The sequence below is a fragment of the Equus quagga genome, chromosome 1 (assembly GCF_021613505.1).
Source record: "Equus quagga isolate Etosha38 chromosome 1, UCLA_HA_Equagga_1.0, whole genome shotgun sequence".
Taxonomy (NCBI): Eukaryota; Metazoa; Chordata; class Mammalia; order Perissodactyla; family Equidae; genus Equus; species Equus quagga.
This window is the reverse complement of record NC_060267.1, coordinates 48,307,155-48,326,163: the sequence shown is the minus strand read 5'-3', so window position 1 is coordinate 48,326,163 and position 19,009 is coordinate 48,307,155. Positions and strand designations below refer to the sequence as shown.

Here is a 19,009-nt window from a genome sequence, read left to right as displayed (position 1 = left end):
TGAGCTGGTTTTATCTATGTACTACTATTTTTTTCATTTATTTTTTTATTGAGGTAACATTGGTTTATTGCATTATATAAATTTCAGGTGTACATTATGCACTCAACTTAGACTTCAAATATCAAACTGAAAAACCTTTTGCCCTTATGTTTCAATTTCATTTTTATTCCTTTTAATCAATGTATACATTCACATAGATTCAAACGTCAAATAGCTCTACAAGGCTTGTGAAGAAAAGTAGCACCTTCCCACCACACACATACGCACAGACACACTTCCTACACTTTAGCTGATGTTTTTACATCTACATTTTTCCAAATACTACGCATATGTTGCTATTCCTGATTTTTATTTTCAGTTTGGAGCATCGTCTACTGACTTGCCATTATGGAGGATGAAAATTTAGCTCCTTTTCATCACCACCATCCCTACCGTTGCTACCATGACACATCTGAACATTTCTTGTGCCTCCCATCTTCTAAATATAGTTATATCATAATTATGATTAGATGAGTAGAATGGGAAGAAAGAAAAAGAATATTAATGATTAAGAGCCTGAAACCAGGCTTTATGGATTAAAATTCTGGCTCTTGCCCTTACAATGTTGGTGTAGCCACTTAATTGTTCTATGCTTCAATTTCTTAAGCTGTAAAGTGATGGTAAAATGAGTACATACACATTACATTATTATGTGAGGATTATGGGTGTTAATACCTATACACATACTATATATAAAGCATGTATATTAACACATCATAAATATTAATCACTTTTCCTATCTTATAGATTATCTTCACTTCTCTCTTGTGTTGAATCCTGTTTTCTATATCCCATGTCTTTTCCTTTCTTGGTTTACTTCCTCATTTTGGGGATGTTTCCTGGAAACAGATACACAAGTGAATTTTTAGATAGCTTCCATGTCTAAGAAATGTCTTGTGCTACCCTTATATTTTAATAATAGTTTGGCTTGGCATAAAATTCTAGGAAGAAAATAATTTTCCTTAGGATTTTGAAGTCATAACTAGCTTTAAACAAGATCTTTCTCCCCCCCACCCCCATTTTCTGAATTCTCTCTCTCTGAGACTCCTAGTATTTGAATGTTGGACCTCTAATTTACATCCCCTGGCCTTCTTTTCCATCTTTTGCCTTATTGCTTTACTTTCTAGGAAATTTCCCTAACTTTCTTCTAATACCTCTATTGAAATTTTCACTTCTCATACTTATAATTTTTAAGATTTTCTTCAGTCTGAATATTCTTTGATTGAAGCTATTTTTGTTTCATGGATGTAATATTTTCTGTTATTTCTCTGAGGATATTAATGATAAATTTTTTGATTTTTTTCTCCTGGAGTAGTCTTTTTTATTTTCTCCAGGTTGTTTTTCACTTTTTGTTTGCTTTATGTTAGATCTTTTCTTCAAATACTTGACCCCCTGTCTACTTATATTTAAGAACAGGGCACTAAAAAGCTCATTTGAAATTCCATGGGGAAATCCAACTAGGTTGCTAGAATTCTGGGAACAGACTAGAAGGAAGAAGGTCGGGGATTCAAGAGTCAGTATGTAAGTTCTCACCTGTATGTATGATGTTTTCTAATCAGCCCACTTTTCTCTAGCTTCCCCAGTCCATAGACCTTGTTTATCCTGTCCAGATAAATCTCCAGTCTAGAAAGGGATGGGGGAGAGACAATTACATAGCTGTATGGGGCAAGGGAGTTACCTGGTGGTAAAAATGCCTGAGACTTTCTAAATTATGTAACAAATAATAGGTTATTTTAGAATTTCCCTAGTGTCATCTTTGGATTCCCTTTCTCAAATCCACTCTGTCTGTTATCACTTATCAGTTTTCTTTTTAACCTCCAATATTATTTTCTGTTTTTTCTTCTTCTTTTTGACTTTGTGAGCTTTCAACTTCCTTCTTTCTTTCACTGTCTATATTTGTTTTCTAGGGCTGTAGGATTCTGATACCAGTTCTCATGTGTGGGTTTTTCCCCACACCAAGCAATTCTTCAACACCAGCTGGGTGTCCTACAATTCAACTCAATTTTCAATTCTCAACTGCCCTTGCTCCACCACTTCAGACACCAATTGCAAGTCCAGGTTGTCCTCTGGGTTTCTTACCTTTGGGCTATAGTTTGGAGATTCCAATGACCTCCTACACCAGTTTGATTAATTTGCTCTAGCGGCTTACAGAACTCATAGAAATATTTTACTTATGGAAGGGGTGCATAGGGCAAGCTATGTGGGAAGGGGCGTGGCGCTTCCATGCCCTTTCCCAGTGCATCACTCATCCAACACCTCTACGTGTTCCCCAACCTGGAAGCTCCCAGAGACCTGTCCTTTTGGGTTTGTATAGAGGTTTCATTACACAGACCTAACTGATTAGATCATTGGCCACTGGTGATTGAACTCAATTTTGAGCCTCTTCCTTCTGGAAGGGGGGTTGGGACTGAAAATTTCAACTCTAATGTCATGGGTGATTCCTCTGGTGACTAGTGCTCATCCTTAGGTTACCTAGAGGCATTCCAAAAGTAACTCATTAACATAACAAAAGACATCTCTCATCACTTAGGAAATTCCAAGGGTTTTAAGAGCTCTGTTCCAGGAATGGGGTAGCAGACCAAATATATATTTCCTATTATAAATCACAATATCACAGGCTGCCATAACTAAGTACTACAAACTGGATGGCTTAAACAACAGAAATTTATTGTCTCTCAGGTCTAGAGGCTAAATGTCTGAAATTAAAGTGTAGGCAGGGTTGGTTCCTTTTGAAAGCTGTGAGGGAGAATCTGTTTCACTCCGCTCCTAGCTTCTGGTAGCTTCTGGTATTCTTTGGTTTAGGGATGGCATTCTTCCTGTGTCTTCACATCCTCCTTCCTTTATGCATGTCTGTCTCTGTGTTCAAATTTCTCCCTTTTTAGAAGGACACCAGCCATTTTGGTTTAAGGTGTACCCTAATGCCCTCATCTTAATTTGATCATCTGCAAAGACCCTATTTTCAAAATCGTATCCACAGATACAGGTTAAGGCATCGACATCTTTTGGGGGTACATAATTCAACCCATGACACGGTTCTTTTAGTGGATTTCAGGAGACAGCAAAGATAAATATATCTTTTTCAATCCACTATCTTAAGTCAGAAGTCTACCCTTTGCTCTGTGACATGACATACTGGAAGTTTTTTGAGTCTTTACTTTGTATCCAAAGCACTGAAGATATAAATACAAGTAATATGCCATCAAATAGCATAGTCAATTGGGAAAGACTACCTGAAACTAGGGACTTAAATGCCATTAGAATTCCCTCTCTCTCTCTGTCTCTTCTTATCTATATATCTTGCCTCTCTGAGTGTCATCTTCTTTATCTCTCTTATCTTGGACCCGTGCATTTGGACAGCACATTTGGACTGCATGAGACTAAAACAACGGCTACTGTAAGCCTCTGATTTTTTACCATCCAAACTTCACTACCAAAGAAGGGACCTCTAAGAAAATGTTCTGATCAGTCTTTTGTAAATCACCTGGCCTTCTAAATGGTCAAGGCAGTGAGGGTCTATGATTGGTGGATCCCACCTGAAAGACTATGTGGTGTCGGTGTGGGAAGTGTAGTTTCCTCCAAAACCATGTATGTCCCCCTTAAAACAATGAGAACTAATAGGTATCATAACATCTAATAAGCATCATTATATGTGCTATAACAAAGATAAGCACACAATGATTTGGAATCACATTGAAAGGATACAGAATGACCCAGGCAAATGAAATCAAAAAGCTTTCCTGAAGAAGATGATGCATGAACTAAACCCTGAATGATTTACAGGAATTAGACAGGAAAAACATAGGAGAAAATGTTTTTACAAGAAGAGCCTTTGAGAATATCCAATGGCCAGAAACAAGGGCAAGATAGGGAAAGAAGTAATTTAAGTAACTTAGTATGCCTGGAACATATATGTTCTATATATGAGGATAGAGAGAGAAATAGCAGCAAGATGATAAGTTCTCCATTTCTCTACTAAGGACTTGGAACTCATCCCAAAGACTATAGAGAATCTCTGACCATTGAATGATATTAAGAAAGCAAATGACACAATGAAATATGGTTTTGTTATATTTATTCTGGCACTGGTGAGCTTCTTTTCTCCTTTTCTCCTAGAAATGACAAAGAGAAAATTAAAGACTAATTAAGAAACGGTTTGAGTAATAGTGGTGGTTTTTAAAACACGTCCACAAATTCTTCAACATTCTTCCCATCTGGGGGGGAGGCGGTGTATGGTCCATTCACCTACTAAAGGACATCTTGATTGCTTCCAGGTTTTGGCAATTAAGAATAAAGCGGCTATCAAAATCCTTGTGCAGGTTTTTATGTGGACAGAAATTTTCAGCTTCTTTGGTTAAATACTAAGGAGGATGATTTTTGATTATGTTGTAAGAGTATGTTTAGTTTTCTAAGAAACCACCAAATTGTCCTCCAAAGTGGCCGTACCATTTTCCATTCCTGTCAGCAATGAATGAGAGTTCCTGAAATGTGAGATTTTTACATATAGTATTTTGTCTTTGGTTAAAAAAGGAATTTTGAAATATTTTTATCTGAGTGAATGTGTTAATTTATAAAATTACCTTCTTCATACTATTTTAAATGTTATGCTGAGAATAAAGGTAGAGAGCAAACTTTAGAAGTTGACGGATTGGCTATTCTAAGGTAAAGTATTAGCATTTAGAAAACCCTTAAGGCAAAAAGATTAACCAATGTTTCATCTCGAAATTATTTTTCATACATATTTTTCAAATATACCACTGTGCTAGGTATTTTTAAAATAAAAGTTAAAATCAGCATTTTAACTAGCTACAATTGTTTCCAGTCAATTTGATCAAAAACAACACTTAAAATATTAATCTTCAGAGCCAGCCCTGATGGCCTAGCTGTTAAAAATTCTGTGTGCTCTGTTTTGGCAGCCTGGGTTCAGTTCTTGCACACAGAACCACACCACTTGTCTGTCAATAGCGATGCTGTGGCAATGGCTCACAGACAAGAACCAGAAGAACTTACAACTATACACAACTATGTACTGGGGCTTGGGGTGTGGGGGAGAAGAAAAAAGGAGGAAGATTGGCAACAGATGTTAGCTCAGCCCAATCTTTCCCTGGGGGGGGAGATACATATATATATAAATCTATATAAATCCTCACCATAATTACTTTTCTCAACTGGTTGTAAAGGACTCCTTTGAAAGACTTAGCTATATTTGAGTCAAAAGTAAAATAAGTAACAAGGAATTAAACCATTTTCAATTTGAAAATAAGGACTCAAAATTATAAACATATATAGGATAAAATAATTCTTGGATTTTCATACATAAAAAGGGTTGAAAGATGCCATGGAGAAAAAGAATTAACATCAAGAAGTAGGACTATGCAATTCATTTTCCTTGTTTCAATGATGAAACTTAGTTTAGTTTTTTTTGTGGGTTTCTGTTTTAAACCAGAGACACTGAGACATCGATAAAATAAGTGACGGGTTGCCGTCACGCAACATATATTTTTCAGAACTCCCTGGACTTATTCAGAGCAAAGCAGCCCTTTCAGGTGGCACTTCTTATTCACATTAGGGACACTTAACCAGTATTACTATCCTCAGGTGAAATTTTTGCAAAAGGAAAAAGAATGTTGGAGAACTACCGAGTTAATCACCTTAATTGCTTGCTATTTTCCTTTGCAGAAAATAGGCCCAACTTCTGGGTTAGAAAGTGAATCATCTCTATATTGGAACATGCGTGAAGCCCTCAGTATACATGACTGACATCACGTCTCTGGACCTTGATTACACCTCATGCCCTTCACCTTATACATCTCTTCAAATTCCTGAGTCATGCTCTGTTTATGTCGTTTCTCTAGGAGCAAACTGCGGCATGGACCCAAACACAATGACGCCAGCGTGGTGAAGGAGGGGTCACGGTTAGAGGAAGGCAGCCTGGCTCCCGAGGTGCCAGGCGGGTGAAATTGAACGGACAAAGGGCAAAAGGCAAGCAACGGATATTTCTGCACTGGCCAAAGGAATCCTAAGAACCTCATCCCTTCTTTTTCTTGATTCCACATCCCAACAAGCTGGAAAAAGCTGGATTTTCGCCCTCTGTATTTGTTTTTGGGGCCAACCAAGAGACAGCGAAGGAGAGGGAAAGACATCTTTAGAAAAAAAATGTTTTTTTGACTTTAAAAGAATCTTTAATGTCACAGTCACAATAAAATAAGAAGTAAGAAATTTTCATGTTTGCAATGAACTCTATTCAGGAAATCATTAGATAGAAAGAGAATACCCTGAAACCGACACTGTTCCTGCCCACCCCCAGGCCGCGCGGTCCAGAGCGCCGGGGGCGGGATGAAGGGCGGGGCTCTGTGAGGTCACAGTACCTACGCGCCGCCGTGTTGTTTTTGTGTTCCCAGCTCTTGGGAAAAGCTGCCGGGAGTTCTTTACCTGCCTATTCTCTACCTCCGCACCGGGGGACCCGCGATCCCTTCTGAAGGCTCTGCCAGGCTGCGCTGCGACGGGAGCTGCCATTTCGGAAGCGATTCTGATACATATTGAAGTTCGGCGGAGGGAAGCAAGACGGGAGAGACGCAGTCATCAGCGAGGGAGGCAGGCCCCGTCCGGGGATCTTAGAAACCCTGCGGTCCATCATGAAGTTCCAGTATAAGGAGGACCATCCCTTTGAATATCGGAAAAAGGAAGGAGAAAAGATCCGGAAGAAATATCCGGACAGGGTCCCTGTGAGTGTAATGGGAGTGCGGAGGGGGAGGGGAAGCGGATCCCCGTGGGCAGGGGCGTCGTGATGGCTGCCTTCAGGCGCAGAAGAAGGGTGATCCCTCAATTACTTAATCCTGAGCGCCCTTCACTACCAGGAGAGCCAGTGGAATGGACGTTCTGATTGCGGACCTTTTAAAACCCATAAACCCAGGGCCCCTACCCATTTTTACAGCCGACTGCATCTTTAGAGCAGAGCTTAGGTTTGAGTGACTCAGCAGTATTCAGAATCGATGTTGGTTGAGATGCTCAAAACGTGGCCCTTTTGTGGGAGAATAGTTAGGCTGGGACCTTGGATTTGCTGCTTTTAAGATCTCAGGGAAATTGTTCAGGGATTGACTGATGCAATGGGGTTTGCTCCGCTGAATTGCTGCCTTAGATGGTTCTCCCTTAATCGGGTTGACTTTGGCCCTTATGACATTGGGTTTGGAAGCCAGTGCATCCTTTCCTTTTTTTGTGAGGATTAGGAAAGCAGGGGGAGGGGGGCGCCACAAGACAGCCCTGGCCCAGAAAACAAGGTCACGTTCTCTGCGCCACAGCCCGGTTGCCTCATCATTCTTGGCTCCAGGGCATGTGTGGGGCCAGCCAGCCTTCCTTCTTCCGGTACTGATTTTGATTAGATTGTGCCTAGATACAATAGGGAAGGAATGAGGTCTTTTTCCTTCAGTTTTACACCCTGGTTTATGTAATTAAAACTAGTGTAGGCGGTGAGGAAGAACAGAAAAGAAAGAATAAGGAATCTTTCTGCATCCGGGCGTTTTTCCCGTCCCCTCATCCCCCGCCACTTGACTGGTTTTTCTCTAATATAGGCTGCACAGCCGAATTGGAGGGCAGAACACAAGTATTAAGGTAATGGAACAACAACCGTTGGATTTTGGAGAAGGAAGAGCAGACACTTTAAGATTGTGCTCTTTATCTTCAGGCGGGGACGTTAGGATAAATATTACATGTAAATTACAGGTAAAGAAATTGCGATTAGCTGATGTCCTTTCTTGACCCCCAGATTCTCTTTCAGACTTCTCCCCAACCTTTGGCTAACTGTCAAGGTCTTAACAGCCACCGGAAGCAACTCGGGCCTTAGGCCAGCCCTGGAAACCCGTTGCAGTCCTTTTCCTATAAGGAAGAAAGGGCATTAGGGCTGTTTCATTCCCCAGGAATTGCATACAAAGAAGTTTTGGCTAAAAAGGAGAGCTAGCCCTGTTACTCAGTAAAAGATCTTTCACAAATTGCTTTCCTGGTCTCTGGACCTTGGGTGATCTCTTTAAAAGTGTTCCTCAAGTCTGGTGATTCCAATCCTACTCTCTTATAATAATATTTGAAAGTGACAACTAACTTACTGATAGTTTACCGGGTACCTGACAGTATTTTAAGTGCTCTGTCTTTATTCATTCACTTAATCTTCACACCATTATAATCCCGTTCTACAGAAGAAGGATCTGAAGCACAGAAAAATGAAGTAACTTCCTAAAGGTTTCATATGGCTGGTGTGTGGCAGATTCAAATTCCACCTGGCTGTTGGACCCTCCATGCCATATCATTTCTCAGTTTCTAATCCACTTTTGTTAAACAGAATTATTTAAGTGTGCACTCTGCCTCACACTGTTAGGTATGGGAAATAGAAATGAAACTGTTGCTGCCCTCAAGCGTTCATGGTAGTATGATGCCAGAAAGGTAACCCAGTCAGCGAAATGACCCATTTATTCAGAACTCTGAGGCTCTGTTCCAGGAGCTCCACCTAAGTCACAAACACTGAAATCTGTCAGTTCCTAAATCTACTTAAAATTCCCATGTATTTCCTCAAAACTGAGCCCTTCCCATTTCAATCATTTACAAGCATTCACTCAGAATATGCCAGCTAATCCTCGCTATTTTTTTCTCTTCATTGTTTGGTGTTAAATGTTTGACTTTGATAATTTGTAAGCTGTTATGACCATAATAGATCAGATCGCCTGGTTCCCTCGGTTTGATTTTAACCAGTGATGGGCCTCCCCAGTGCTCCTCAGGTGCTCAGCCTGTGACCTTCTTTCTAGTTGTGAACACAGGAAGAAGAGCTCTGTTCTCTGAGATTTGGTTCTAGGCGGAATCCTTTATCTTACTGTGCTAGTGTCCTGTTTACAGAAAAGACAGTGAGAGTAAATGATTTCTGAAGTCCCTGCCAGCTGGACCCTTGGTGTGATTAAGGCCGTCATGTACCCTGAGTTCTCGCATACTTGAGCCTAGCCCCAACAGTGTCTGTTAGCTGCCATCTGAAAGAATAGGTGTGCCTTTGCCTTGAGAGAGGAGGGTATCTTGGGAGTTTGAAATTATCTTAATGGCTACAGTGTATTAAAAACCTGCAACATAGCAGGAAAGCGTTAGTAACAGATTGTCTGTTTTTTAAGATTTGTGAACAGTTCTCTGGAGGATTAGGCACATTTCACACATGAGGAAAACTGAACCAAAGAGACAAAGCCTCTCACCCAGGGACTTTCTAAGTGAGGAGTAGAGTTGGGATTCCTGGAAACCTAAATATTTTCTGGTAAACCAAGGCCTTAATGATTTCCCCCTCCCCTCCCGTTCCTCTCCAGATCTCTCTCTTGCCTCCGGATGTCTTATTTGCAGTCTGCTTTATTGCTCTCTTTCTCTCCTCCCTTCTTGTGGTTTCTATCACTTATTGATCCTTATTGGTCAGAGCAGGAGCTGCCAGATCTGAGAGTTCCTGGGAGGCCCCCTGCTACGCTCCCTGTTTGCCTTTGATTTTATTAACCTGCTGCATCCTGCCCATCCTCATTGTTGGCCTTCACTGATCTCTCCCTAAAGCTCTTCCTACTTTTTCTTTGTAATTTCTGATTCACATAACTTACTCCAGTTTTTACTTTTAAATTTTGAGTGTGATCGTGTCTCTTTGGTCTTCCTGGTACAGGAGACTTTTTCTCTGTAAATACGAAATAAGTTTTTTCATTATTTTAATCTGTTTAATGAAAAGCTTCAAGCCCCTCCCTTTTAAGTCAGTCCTTATGTTTAGATAGTTCTTTATAATTTGCAAAGCATTTTGACATAAAATTTTATGGATTACTCAGGTTTCATTATATCTGTATCATGACTTTGTAAAAGATGTGTTGGAAAGTTATCTTCCTTTCACTCATTGGAATGCTGAAGCTCAGGGAGGTTAACCCACCTTTCTGTTAAATAGATCACACAGCTACTAGAGATACTTGTCCAGTGTTTATTTCTACTTTAACTTTTTTATACTTTCCGTATCTTCTATCTAGAATGATTATATTTTCTTAACTATAAATCTAAAGCTGATGTTAACAGAAGATTGTATTTATAATTTGAATTAAATTATATATTTTATAATAAATCATATATAATTTATGTAATATATGAATATGTAAATACTAAATATAGTTTTGTAGTATAATTTACATTTAAAATTTTAAGTAATTATAAATATTTTCTATTTTATAAATTTACATGCATAAACTTTAATTTTTACATCTTAATTTTTTCATTACAGAAATATATGATCTTTCTAAAACTTGAAATATAGAAATATTTAATGTAGACAGTGAAAATCCTAGCAGATAATCAATATTGATAAATGGGTTATTGTCCTGGCATCTTATTCATAATATCGTACTATAAGAACTGTTTTTAATGTGTACTTTTTTCACTTGAGTGTTTTGAATGTACTTTTTTTGCAGTCATTCTCGAAAATTTTGACCTTATAAAATTTAAACCATGTTATCTGTCCTTTCAATAAAAGGCGTTTATAGGAAAGAATAAAACTAATAAGTACTCAGGACCATTTGAGAAAACCCAGACAATCTTTTTAATGCTCTAGTTAAATACTGGAAAGTATATATCCTATAGAGTACCTTACAGGTAACTTGTAGTTACTTAGATCAAGATTCTCTTTACTTTTCATCACGTGCCCTCTCTATTTTCTTATTTCACTAATAAAACTATAACCTTACTGAGAAAGCCCATTTGCCCATACATTTTGTAAGGGGTAAGGAGAAATAAAAAATGAAAAAGTTGTTTTGGCCTAGACAAATTCACTTCAAAGAGGGCAGCTGTAGGATGTGGAAGGAAAAATGCTAGGTTGGATTCTGTAGTTTTCATTCCCACTGTCTGCCTCTTCTCCCAGGTGATCGTGGAGAAGGCTCCTAAGGCCAGAGTGCCTGACCTGGACAAGAGGAAGTACCTAGTGCCCTCTGACCTCACTGGTAAAGCTTTCCCTCCCCGACCCTTCCTCCCTTGGCAAGCGTTCCCAGTCCTTCCTGCATGCATTGAATTGAAGAATTGAAGAAAGTGAGTGTGCTTCTCCACAGAGTTAGGTGATTCAAAAATGGGGACAATCGTTTTTCTCTATCACCAATTCCCTTAAGCGTTTCCCATAATAGTGCCTTGTTTGATTTTGACACAGCAAAGTGCAAAACATTGAAAGAAAAGATCAGACATCCATCATTTAAATGACTTAAAATTCAGCTTTGTTATTGTGGTATGAATTTATTCCGAAAAGAAAATCAGACTAGTTTCTTAGAAGGATCACATTTTAGAGATTCTCAGCTGAATTGTCTCCTCAAACTACAGTTTTTTGTTAATACATTTTGTAGATACTGTTTCGAATTGCAAAGGGTATTCGTTCTTCACCTTGATTCTCAATGGAATAACCACTGCATCCAGGGGACACTAGAAAGATTTTGTAGATATGTTTGCTCCCGAGTTATTAGATTTGACTCTCAACTTTCTAGAGCTTTCATAGTGCTCAGCTAAAGGAAAAGCATTGAACTCCACTCATTGCCCCAACATTGGAGTGAGTAGCCATGCTAAGATTACTGGGAGTCCAGTAGACCTCTTCGCATCACTCATCTGCGTTAGGGTGAGAGTGGGCATGGGAGTGTTTCAAATCAAGTTGAGACAGTGATGGATAGTATTCCCTCAAAGTCATCCTCAGGCTTTGAGTGGGTATGCTAACATTAGGTCTGAAATAGAGTAAGGAGGGGAAGTATTGAGGAATATACTCCTCAATGGCATGTCAGGGAATATGCAGTCTTCTTTGAGTTTCCCTTTTTATTTCTAAAGCTGTGGGACAGTATTTGGCTTTGCTCAGATGGCATGTAAAGCCGATCCTTTAAAGGGAACGGGTACAGTAGAATTTTTTTCTGGGTCTTAACCCTTCTCCTAATCCCTTGTTTTCTTCTCTTGCCTTCTTTTTCTAAAACCTTCCTTCATCCAGTTGGCCAGTTCTACTTCTTAATCCGGAAGAGGATCCACCTGAGACCTGAGGACGCCTTATTCTTCTTTGTCAACAACACTATCCCTCCCACTAGCGCTACCATGGGCCAGCTGTATGAGGTAATGGTCCTGGTCACAGCAATACCTTGAAGTCTGGTGTTCTCTGGCTTTTGTTCCAGTGCATGTTGCTAACACCTGGGAAGTAGGGCAGGAGGTGTTGTTTATCAGGATCCTCTTACACACCGCAGTGTAGGGCTCTGGGCCATGAGATACCATTTGTCCTTTAGGGATTGAGCGGTCTGCTAGGTTTAATACCTACCTTCAAATTCTCTTCTCAGTCTCCTTGCTGTAGTGTTTTAATTTTGGATCGTCTTTATTGAAACAGCAGGAAATGGTTCCTGATCGCAAAAATTCCAGATAAAATGAAATTTAAAATTAAGGCAAAATTTTTAAGTTGATTTATTTGTTTTAACAGATAAACTGAGCTGGAGAGAATAATTTTTGTGATTTCTTTTGGTTTAATTGGTAAACTGTCCGAATCTGAGAAAACTATAGGAAAGGACTTTACCCTACTGTATCATCTAAGATTGTAACTGGATTGTTCCTTAAAAGATTTCAGAAAAGATGCTGCCGCCTTCTTGTGCCCCATTACTGAATTGCATAAACTTCTAATGCCTCTAATCTGACTTTTATTCCATAGCATATGTTGCCTATTAATATATATTCCAGTATGTATGTTTTGTTGTATCTGTGTTCCCTTTGCTAGAATGAGCTTTTTTAAGGTTAAGGATTATGTCCTGCTCATGTTCATATCCTTGATACCTATGTGCATGATGTTCTCCATGAAGGTTTTTTGTTTATGAACTCATAATTGAATTCCAACCACTTCTGTTTATTCTTTGTTCCTCTTTTTAATGGGTCTAATGATAACCTTCCATACATATTTACAAGGTTGTGTGGAGCTCAGGATCCTAGAGATAATAGATGTGATTATGTTTTCTAAACTGTCCTCTTATCTCTTCCCTAGGACAACCATGAGGAAGACTATTTTCTGTATGTGGCCTACAGTGATGAGAGTGTCTATGGGAAGTGAGTGGTGGAAGCCCAGCAGATGGGAGCACCTGGACTCGGGGGTAGAGGGAGGGGTGTGTGTGGGACTTGGGGAAAGAGAGGGAGGGCTCCCACGGTGGAGGAGACAGAGGTGAAGACATCTGGAAACACTACACTGCACACACCGTCATCATATTTTCACATGCTCACTTGATAATTTTTTGCTGCTTCCTCGGCCCAGGGAGAAAGCTTGTCAGGACAGAGCTGTTGGATTGGCTTTGCTAGAGGAATGGGGATGATGTAATTTCACAGCACTGCTGCGAATTCATTTTTGTGCAATTTCATGGAAGACTGAGGAGGTAGGCAGGTTGGGGCCAGAGATGATTGTGGACCAGTAGCAACTTCCTGCTCTTCTCTTTGGGCAGGGATTCTGTTTTTGACATTTGCACAAGACAGGTAGGGAAAGGGGATGGGAATGTTTTAGACTATTGGTAGTGGACCATTCCTGGGGACCAAAAGAGATCCATTGTAATTAAAACATTGTGATGCGTGATCTCGCCTATCTCCACACTTCTCCCCATCCCAATCCTAATCTCACACACAAATATTACAGTACCACCCTAGTGGTAGTGATAGACATCAGACACAGAAATTTAGATGGAGCTCTCTTACTGTTGGAAAATAGGGGTAAGGCGTGAAGGATGTTGTTATTATGAAGATAGTTTCAATAGCGTTAAACTGGAATTGCTAAGTATTGAGCATCTCTGTCTAACCTGCTCTCTCTCTGGTGCCCCTTATTCCACACCTACCTTAGACTTTAATGAACCTCAGCCATTTTCAATTACAGGCTAAAACCACTCCCCCAGCATTCCCCAAACTTCACTCCGTGTGTAGGGACGGAGATGTCTTATGTATGGAAGGGGCAGGTATGAGGTAAGATAGGTTGTCTACACCTCCCACTCATCCAGAATTCTTGCTCCCTTGCTGCTGTCCCTTCCATCTCACACGCACAGAAATACTAAAGGATGGCCAGCTGCTTCCCTCCTTTGGTTTTCATTTACTGCAGCTGCTAGTTAGGAAAGTTTAAAGGGATGACTTTTAGTAATTCATGGGGATTCTGTTGATTCAGATTATTGTCACTTTAGGGGTTATTAAATGGGTGGGGGTGGGGAGCAGGAATTGCACTCAGACATGACATTTCAGTTCATCTCTGCTAATGAAAAGTGTTCTTCCTATGGGGGAAATCTATGTGTCAGTTCTGTCAGCTGCAGGTTCTTGTATAATGAAGTTTATGCTGTCAGGCCAAGAAAATAAAATAATTGCATACCTTAAAAACTCACGGTGAGTTCAGAAATGTTGCCTTTATTGAGCATGAGTTAGAGTAGATGGCATGTGGACTCTGAGCAGAAAACTTTGAGTGAGGGTGGCTCTTGGCAATGAATGATCACGTATGGTCAGACATCCATGTTTGTCAGTTCCTTACTGACCAGGAATTGGTGAATGTGGGGGCAGTGTGCCTGGCGCAGTGGTAGTATGTGTGTGATTTTCTCTGCGGATAAATGCTTTGTCACTGTGTTACGTGTTCCTCAAAGCTGAAGGAGGAAGATTGCCTACATGAGAATACAGAGGGTGAGGTTGGGGGTATGCTTATTAAAAATGCAGATATCTAGGCTTTGTCCCAGATTTAGCCGACTCAATCTCATCGTAGGCGTCTGTATTTTTAACCAGCGCCTCGTGATTCTGCTTCATGCTGAAGTTTGAGAGGCATTGCTCTGTGTACCTGGTTTTGCTGTAAGTCCCAACCAAACCTGTTCTCTCCATCACAACTTGGTCAGTAGGAGGCCATCATCTCCCGAACCAGCAAATGGCATTTAGGCAAGGCCCCTAGGGTCAAATCAAGCTTGGTGTCTTCTGACCATGGGTTCAGGTAGTCAGGAACCAATATGTGCGAGGGTAGTGTGATGCAAGTTATGAGACATTGAAAGAGATTAGTAAAAACTCCTTTCTTAAAGAACTTTAAAACCCATCCCTAATCCTTTTTAATTTCTTGCAGCTATACCCCCAAGTGGTGTATACCTGTGTAGAGTTTCATGGAGTATATCAGAATTACTAGAAAGGAAGTAGGTGATCGTAAAAGATCTGTGGCAGGATTCCACCCACCATCAAACCGTGCCCAGTGTAGTAACTGAGGAAGTTAAGTCGGGATTGAGAGGAAAGGAAGAAATCCAAGCCCTGCAAGTGCCACGTGCAGGAAGTTGTGGAAAGCTCTAAAGAATTATGATGTTGACATCAAAGCATTAAAAATGGTCACCTGTAACTAATTGGGGTGTTTCAGATAAAGCCAGATGGCAGCTAATATTGAATTAAGATAGGAGCTACATTTTGAAACTAGATTTGCCCACTGCATGGGAATGTGACTGGGTGAATGTTTAAGAGCAAATAAACACATGGCAGATCCCAGCCCTCTCTGCCCATGGGGAACAGTCCCCGTCGTGCAGGAGAACGCATGTCATTACTAAACCAAAAAGGTATTTTGAATTTAGAGCCTCTGTCTCTTATAGGAGGTCTTTGCTTTTCGCAGTCCGAGTTATCTCTAGATTTTCATGGTGGAAAAAAGTTATCCTTGGATGGGACATTACTTATCACTTTAGAGCAGCCCTTTGATTTTATAGATCCATAAGTTTTAAATAACTAAGTTCAGAGGCAAAGGCAGGCCAAGTATTTCATGCTTTGATTTGGGTATGATGCTCTTTCCTGAACGTCAGTGTCTCAGCACCACTCCCATGTTTCCTGCTAGTCAAGCTTTAAAGCTTCTTATACTCTTAGGCCATTCTGAGTCGTCTTGAACTAAAAGCAGTTCAAGAAGAGTCCTTTTATTAACCTGGGCCCTATGTCCCATGTAAGGTTAACTGACATCATGATGCTTCTTTCTCGGGACTAGAATGATGTGTCAAATAAAGTCTGTTCCTTCCTTGGAGGCCACTATGATATCAGTGTCAGAAATGAATACATTTTTGTAGAAACATCTCAAATATATGTATCTGTAGAGTTAGCATACATGTAGATTTGCCAAGGATCGTCTTGATTTATACTTGTCCTGATTGGTTTGTTAATGGTTCCTTATTTCACTGTCATAAGTTCCCCAATGGACAAAATAAATGGTCGCTCTCATACTTAGCATAAAAACGGAAGCTTATTCCCACCACTGAGAGACAGACAGTGTCTGTGCATCCATGTATGGCATGCCCCACCCGGCTCTTACCCTGTGTACATGGAGACGACGAGAAGAATGCCACTCCAGAATGTCCGACTGTTCTGCTTTATTCCATTTTTTCCCCCATGCAGTATTGTTTTATTTAAAGCATTGTACACTAAAAAGAAGGAAAAATGTTTGGACTGTATTGTAAAATCAGAGGTTAAGGTTGCAAAAAGATCAAAACAAATGGTGGGTAATCGTTGAGTAGTGGTAACTAAGCAGCCTGGTGCACTGCCTTGTGCAACTCCAGGGGGGCATCATGCCATCGTCCAGTGAACATTGCTCCCCAGTGTGATGTTTGTGGTGCACAATCCTCTGGGTTTTGCAGTGGCCCTTTGGATATAATACCAGTTATTGCCAGTTGCCATGGAATGTTACATTTATTAAGCACACAATTCTGCATTGTATTTATGTCGTTAACCACCAAATATAATAGGTATGGTATAGTTTTGAAGTTTTGTATGTGGGCTGGGAGCATGCATGTGTTCTTGCTTACAGATAACAGTGCCAAGCCAGCTGTTTTAATGGACAAATTCAATCATTTCTGGAAAATAAACTAGTTGATAAAGTGATTTCATTCAGTTTTTACTCTATACAAAACTTAAAATCAACTATTTCTACCTGTGTTTTCTATTGGATATTTTTTTACTCTGACAGATCTGAACAAGCTTCAAGCATTCATCTCCCTGTTTTGTTTTGTTTGTTTTTGCTGCATGAAACGACCAGTTAGTTTCAGAAACTGGCCCCCTCGAGTGGCTCTGAGTCCAGGTTGTCACTCCCGTGCAGGCCTGAGTAACCGAGTATTTGCTTTCTAGCTCTTGGATGCCGCCCAACTCCCCGCCACTCTTTGTTCCCCTGGATATTCTGGTGCTAGGTCTGCAGTTTGGTCAGCTGCAGCCTGTGGCATCCTGTCCTGTGGATGACTTAGGGCTCTAGAGCTTGTTTTTTCTGGCTATTTTGATATGTAGTTCCCACAAAAAACCAAAAATAAACATTAGTGTCCCTGTTCCAAAAGCTGTGAGAGACTGGTGTCAGCCTAATTGCCCTGTTGTGTCATAGGACCATATTTTTTAATTTTTCCTTTATTTTTACAGTTATGGGTAGTTGGATACTTTGTAAATACATATGCCCAGATTATTTTCCACGTTTGAAGTAACAGGAAGTGATCACCTCTAGAAGTGGTCAAGTGACATTTGGACACGCCATTGTGTGGGTGTGCATATATTTCAACAGAATACCTAAGTCATTCTCCTGGTGTGTGTTCAATAGTGTGGATGATCTATTTTGACAGTTCTATTTTCAACACAGCAGTGTAATTAAGATCCTTACGACTTCTGTTTAGAGGTGCTTAGCCCTTGAAACTTGCATAAAGTGATCTTGAGCTCTTGTGTGGGAGTTGAAACACATTTTCTATTTTTATACTTCTAATAGGGTCAAAGTTGCCTCACATCATTCAATAATAGCTTGATGATTGCTTCTTGCCTAGTATTCACAGGATAATAATAACAATAAGCCATATTTTAGTTGCTAACATTGGCTAACTCTACCTCCTTCAGGTCTTGGCTCAGCTGTCATCTCGCTGAGGCCCACTCAGCACGTTTTCAGTGTTTCAACAACTTGCACTCACAGCCCTTCCACTCATACCTCTTTGTCCTTTTTGCTTAGCACTGATCACCTTCTAACCCTTTCTTAGGTTTATTGTCTATCTTCTCTCACTGGAGTGTGAGCTCCACAAAGACAAAAACTTGTTCACTGATTTGCACAAATGGGTCAAGACAGTGCCTGACATAGAGTTGATGCTCAAAAGACTGAAAGAAGAGTTGCTTCTGACAGCACGAAGGTTTCGAGGACTAGGTAATTCAGTGAAGAACTGAGTTTTCCGGAAAAGCACAGGTTACAAAAGGGCTATTCAAGGGCACTTTGGGAAACCCTCGAAACTTAGTAGAAGAAGACCTGGAGGCAGGAAATAGGGCTCAGATCCCAGCTCTGACACTTAACTAGCTCTGTGACATGGACCAATTTTTTTTTTAATAAGTGAAATTATGAGTTCCCTTCCTGTCAGATATAATAATTACATCAAGGTTGTGATTGTTAAGTAAATCCTTTGCAAACTGTTAAAACAGCATTATCACGTTAGAAAAAAGCTTTACGTCTAAAATGGCAATAACTTAGGCCAGCTAGCAGGAATCTGGGTTTTGTTTTTTTATTCATTGGTAACACTGGAGGACATTCATTGGCAAATGCAGCATATGGCGTGAGTCAGGGAAAACGTAGTGGCATATGCTGAGCCAGATGTCCCTAAAGAGCTCCCAGATGGGAAACAGCCGAGAGGGCTCTTTTCCTTTTGGTTAACCCCTTATGAGGATTGATTTTCTTGATGGCAGTAGCTGCCATTTAAAGATGGTACTGTCGGTCTCCTTTTCTGTAGTAGCAGGTGAAACCTAGACGTGGGACAGAGTAACTAGAACATTTTTCAGCCCTATCAGGCTGGAATCAATATAATTTTTGAAACTTATTTTGATTTTTTGGGCTCAATTATAAAATGTCCAGGCAAATATTCGTCATGCTATAACACATTAATAAATATAACTAACTGCCATGCATTAGTTTTTATACCACCTAAAGCAGAATGAACTGTAAAACACGGCCTTCCAGAGAGGCTGCCCTTGGACCAGGTGTCCTGCA

The 19,009-nt window shown here is 40.2% G+C and overlaps 1 protein-coding gene across 1 annotated transcript; it reads left to right on the top strand.

Annotated features, from left to right (window-relative positions):
- The first annotated feature begins 6,419 nt into the window (after positions 1 to 6,419).
- Positions 6,420 to 14,407, top strand: GABARAPL1 (GABA type A receptor associated protein like 1). The gene is made up of 4 exons (XM_046667335.1): positions 6,420 to 6,761; positions 10,928 to 11,006; positions 12,020 to 12,138; positions 13,046 to 14,407. The coding sequence occupies exons 1-4, from the start codon at positions 6,672 to 6,674 to the stop codon at positions 13,109 to 13,111; spliced, it is 354 nt and encodes a 117-aa protein (XP_046523291.1). The 5' UTR covers positions 6,420 to 6,671; the 3' UTR covers positions 13,112 to 14,407.
- The last annotated feature ends 4,602 nt before the right edge of the window (positions 14,408 to 19,009 follow it).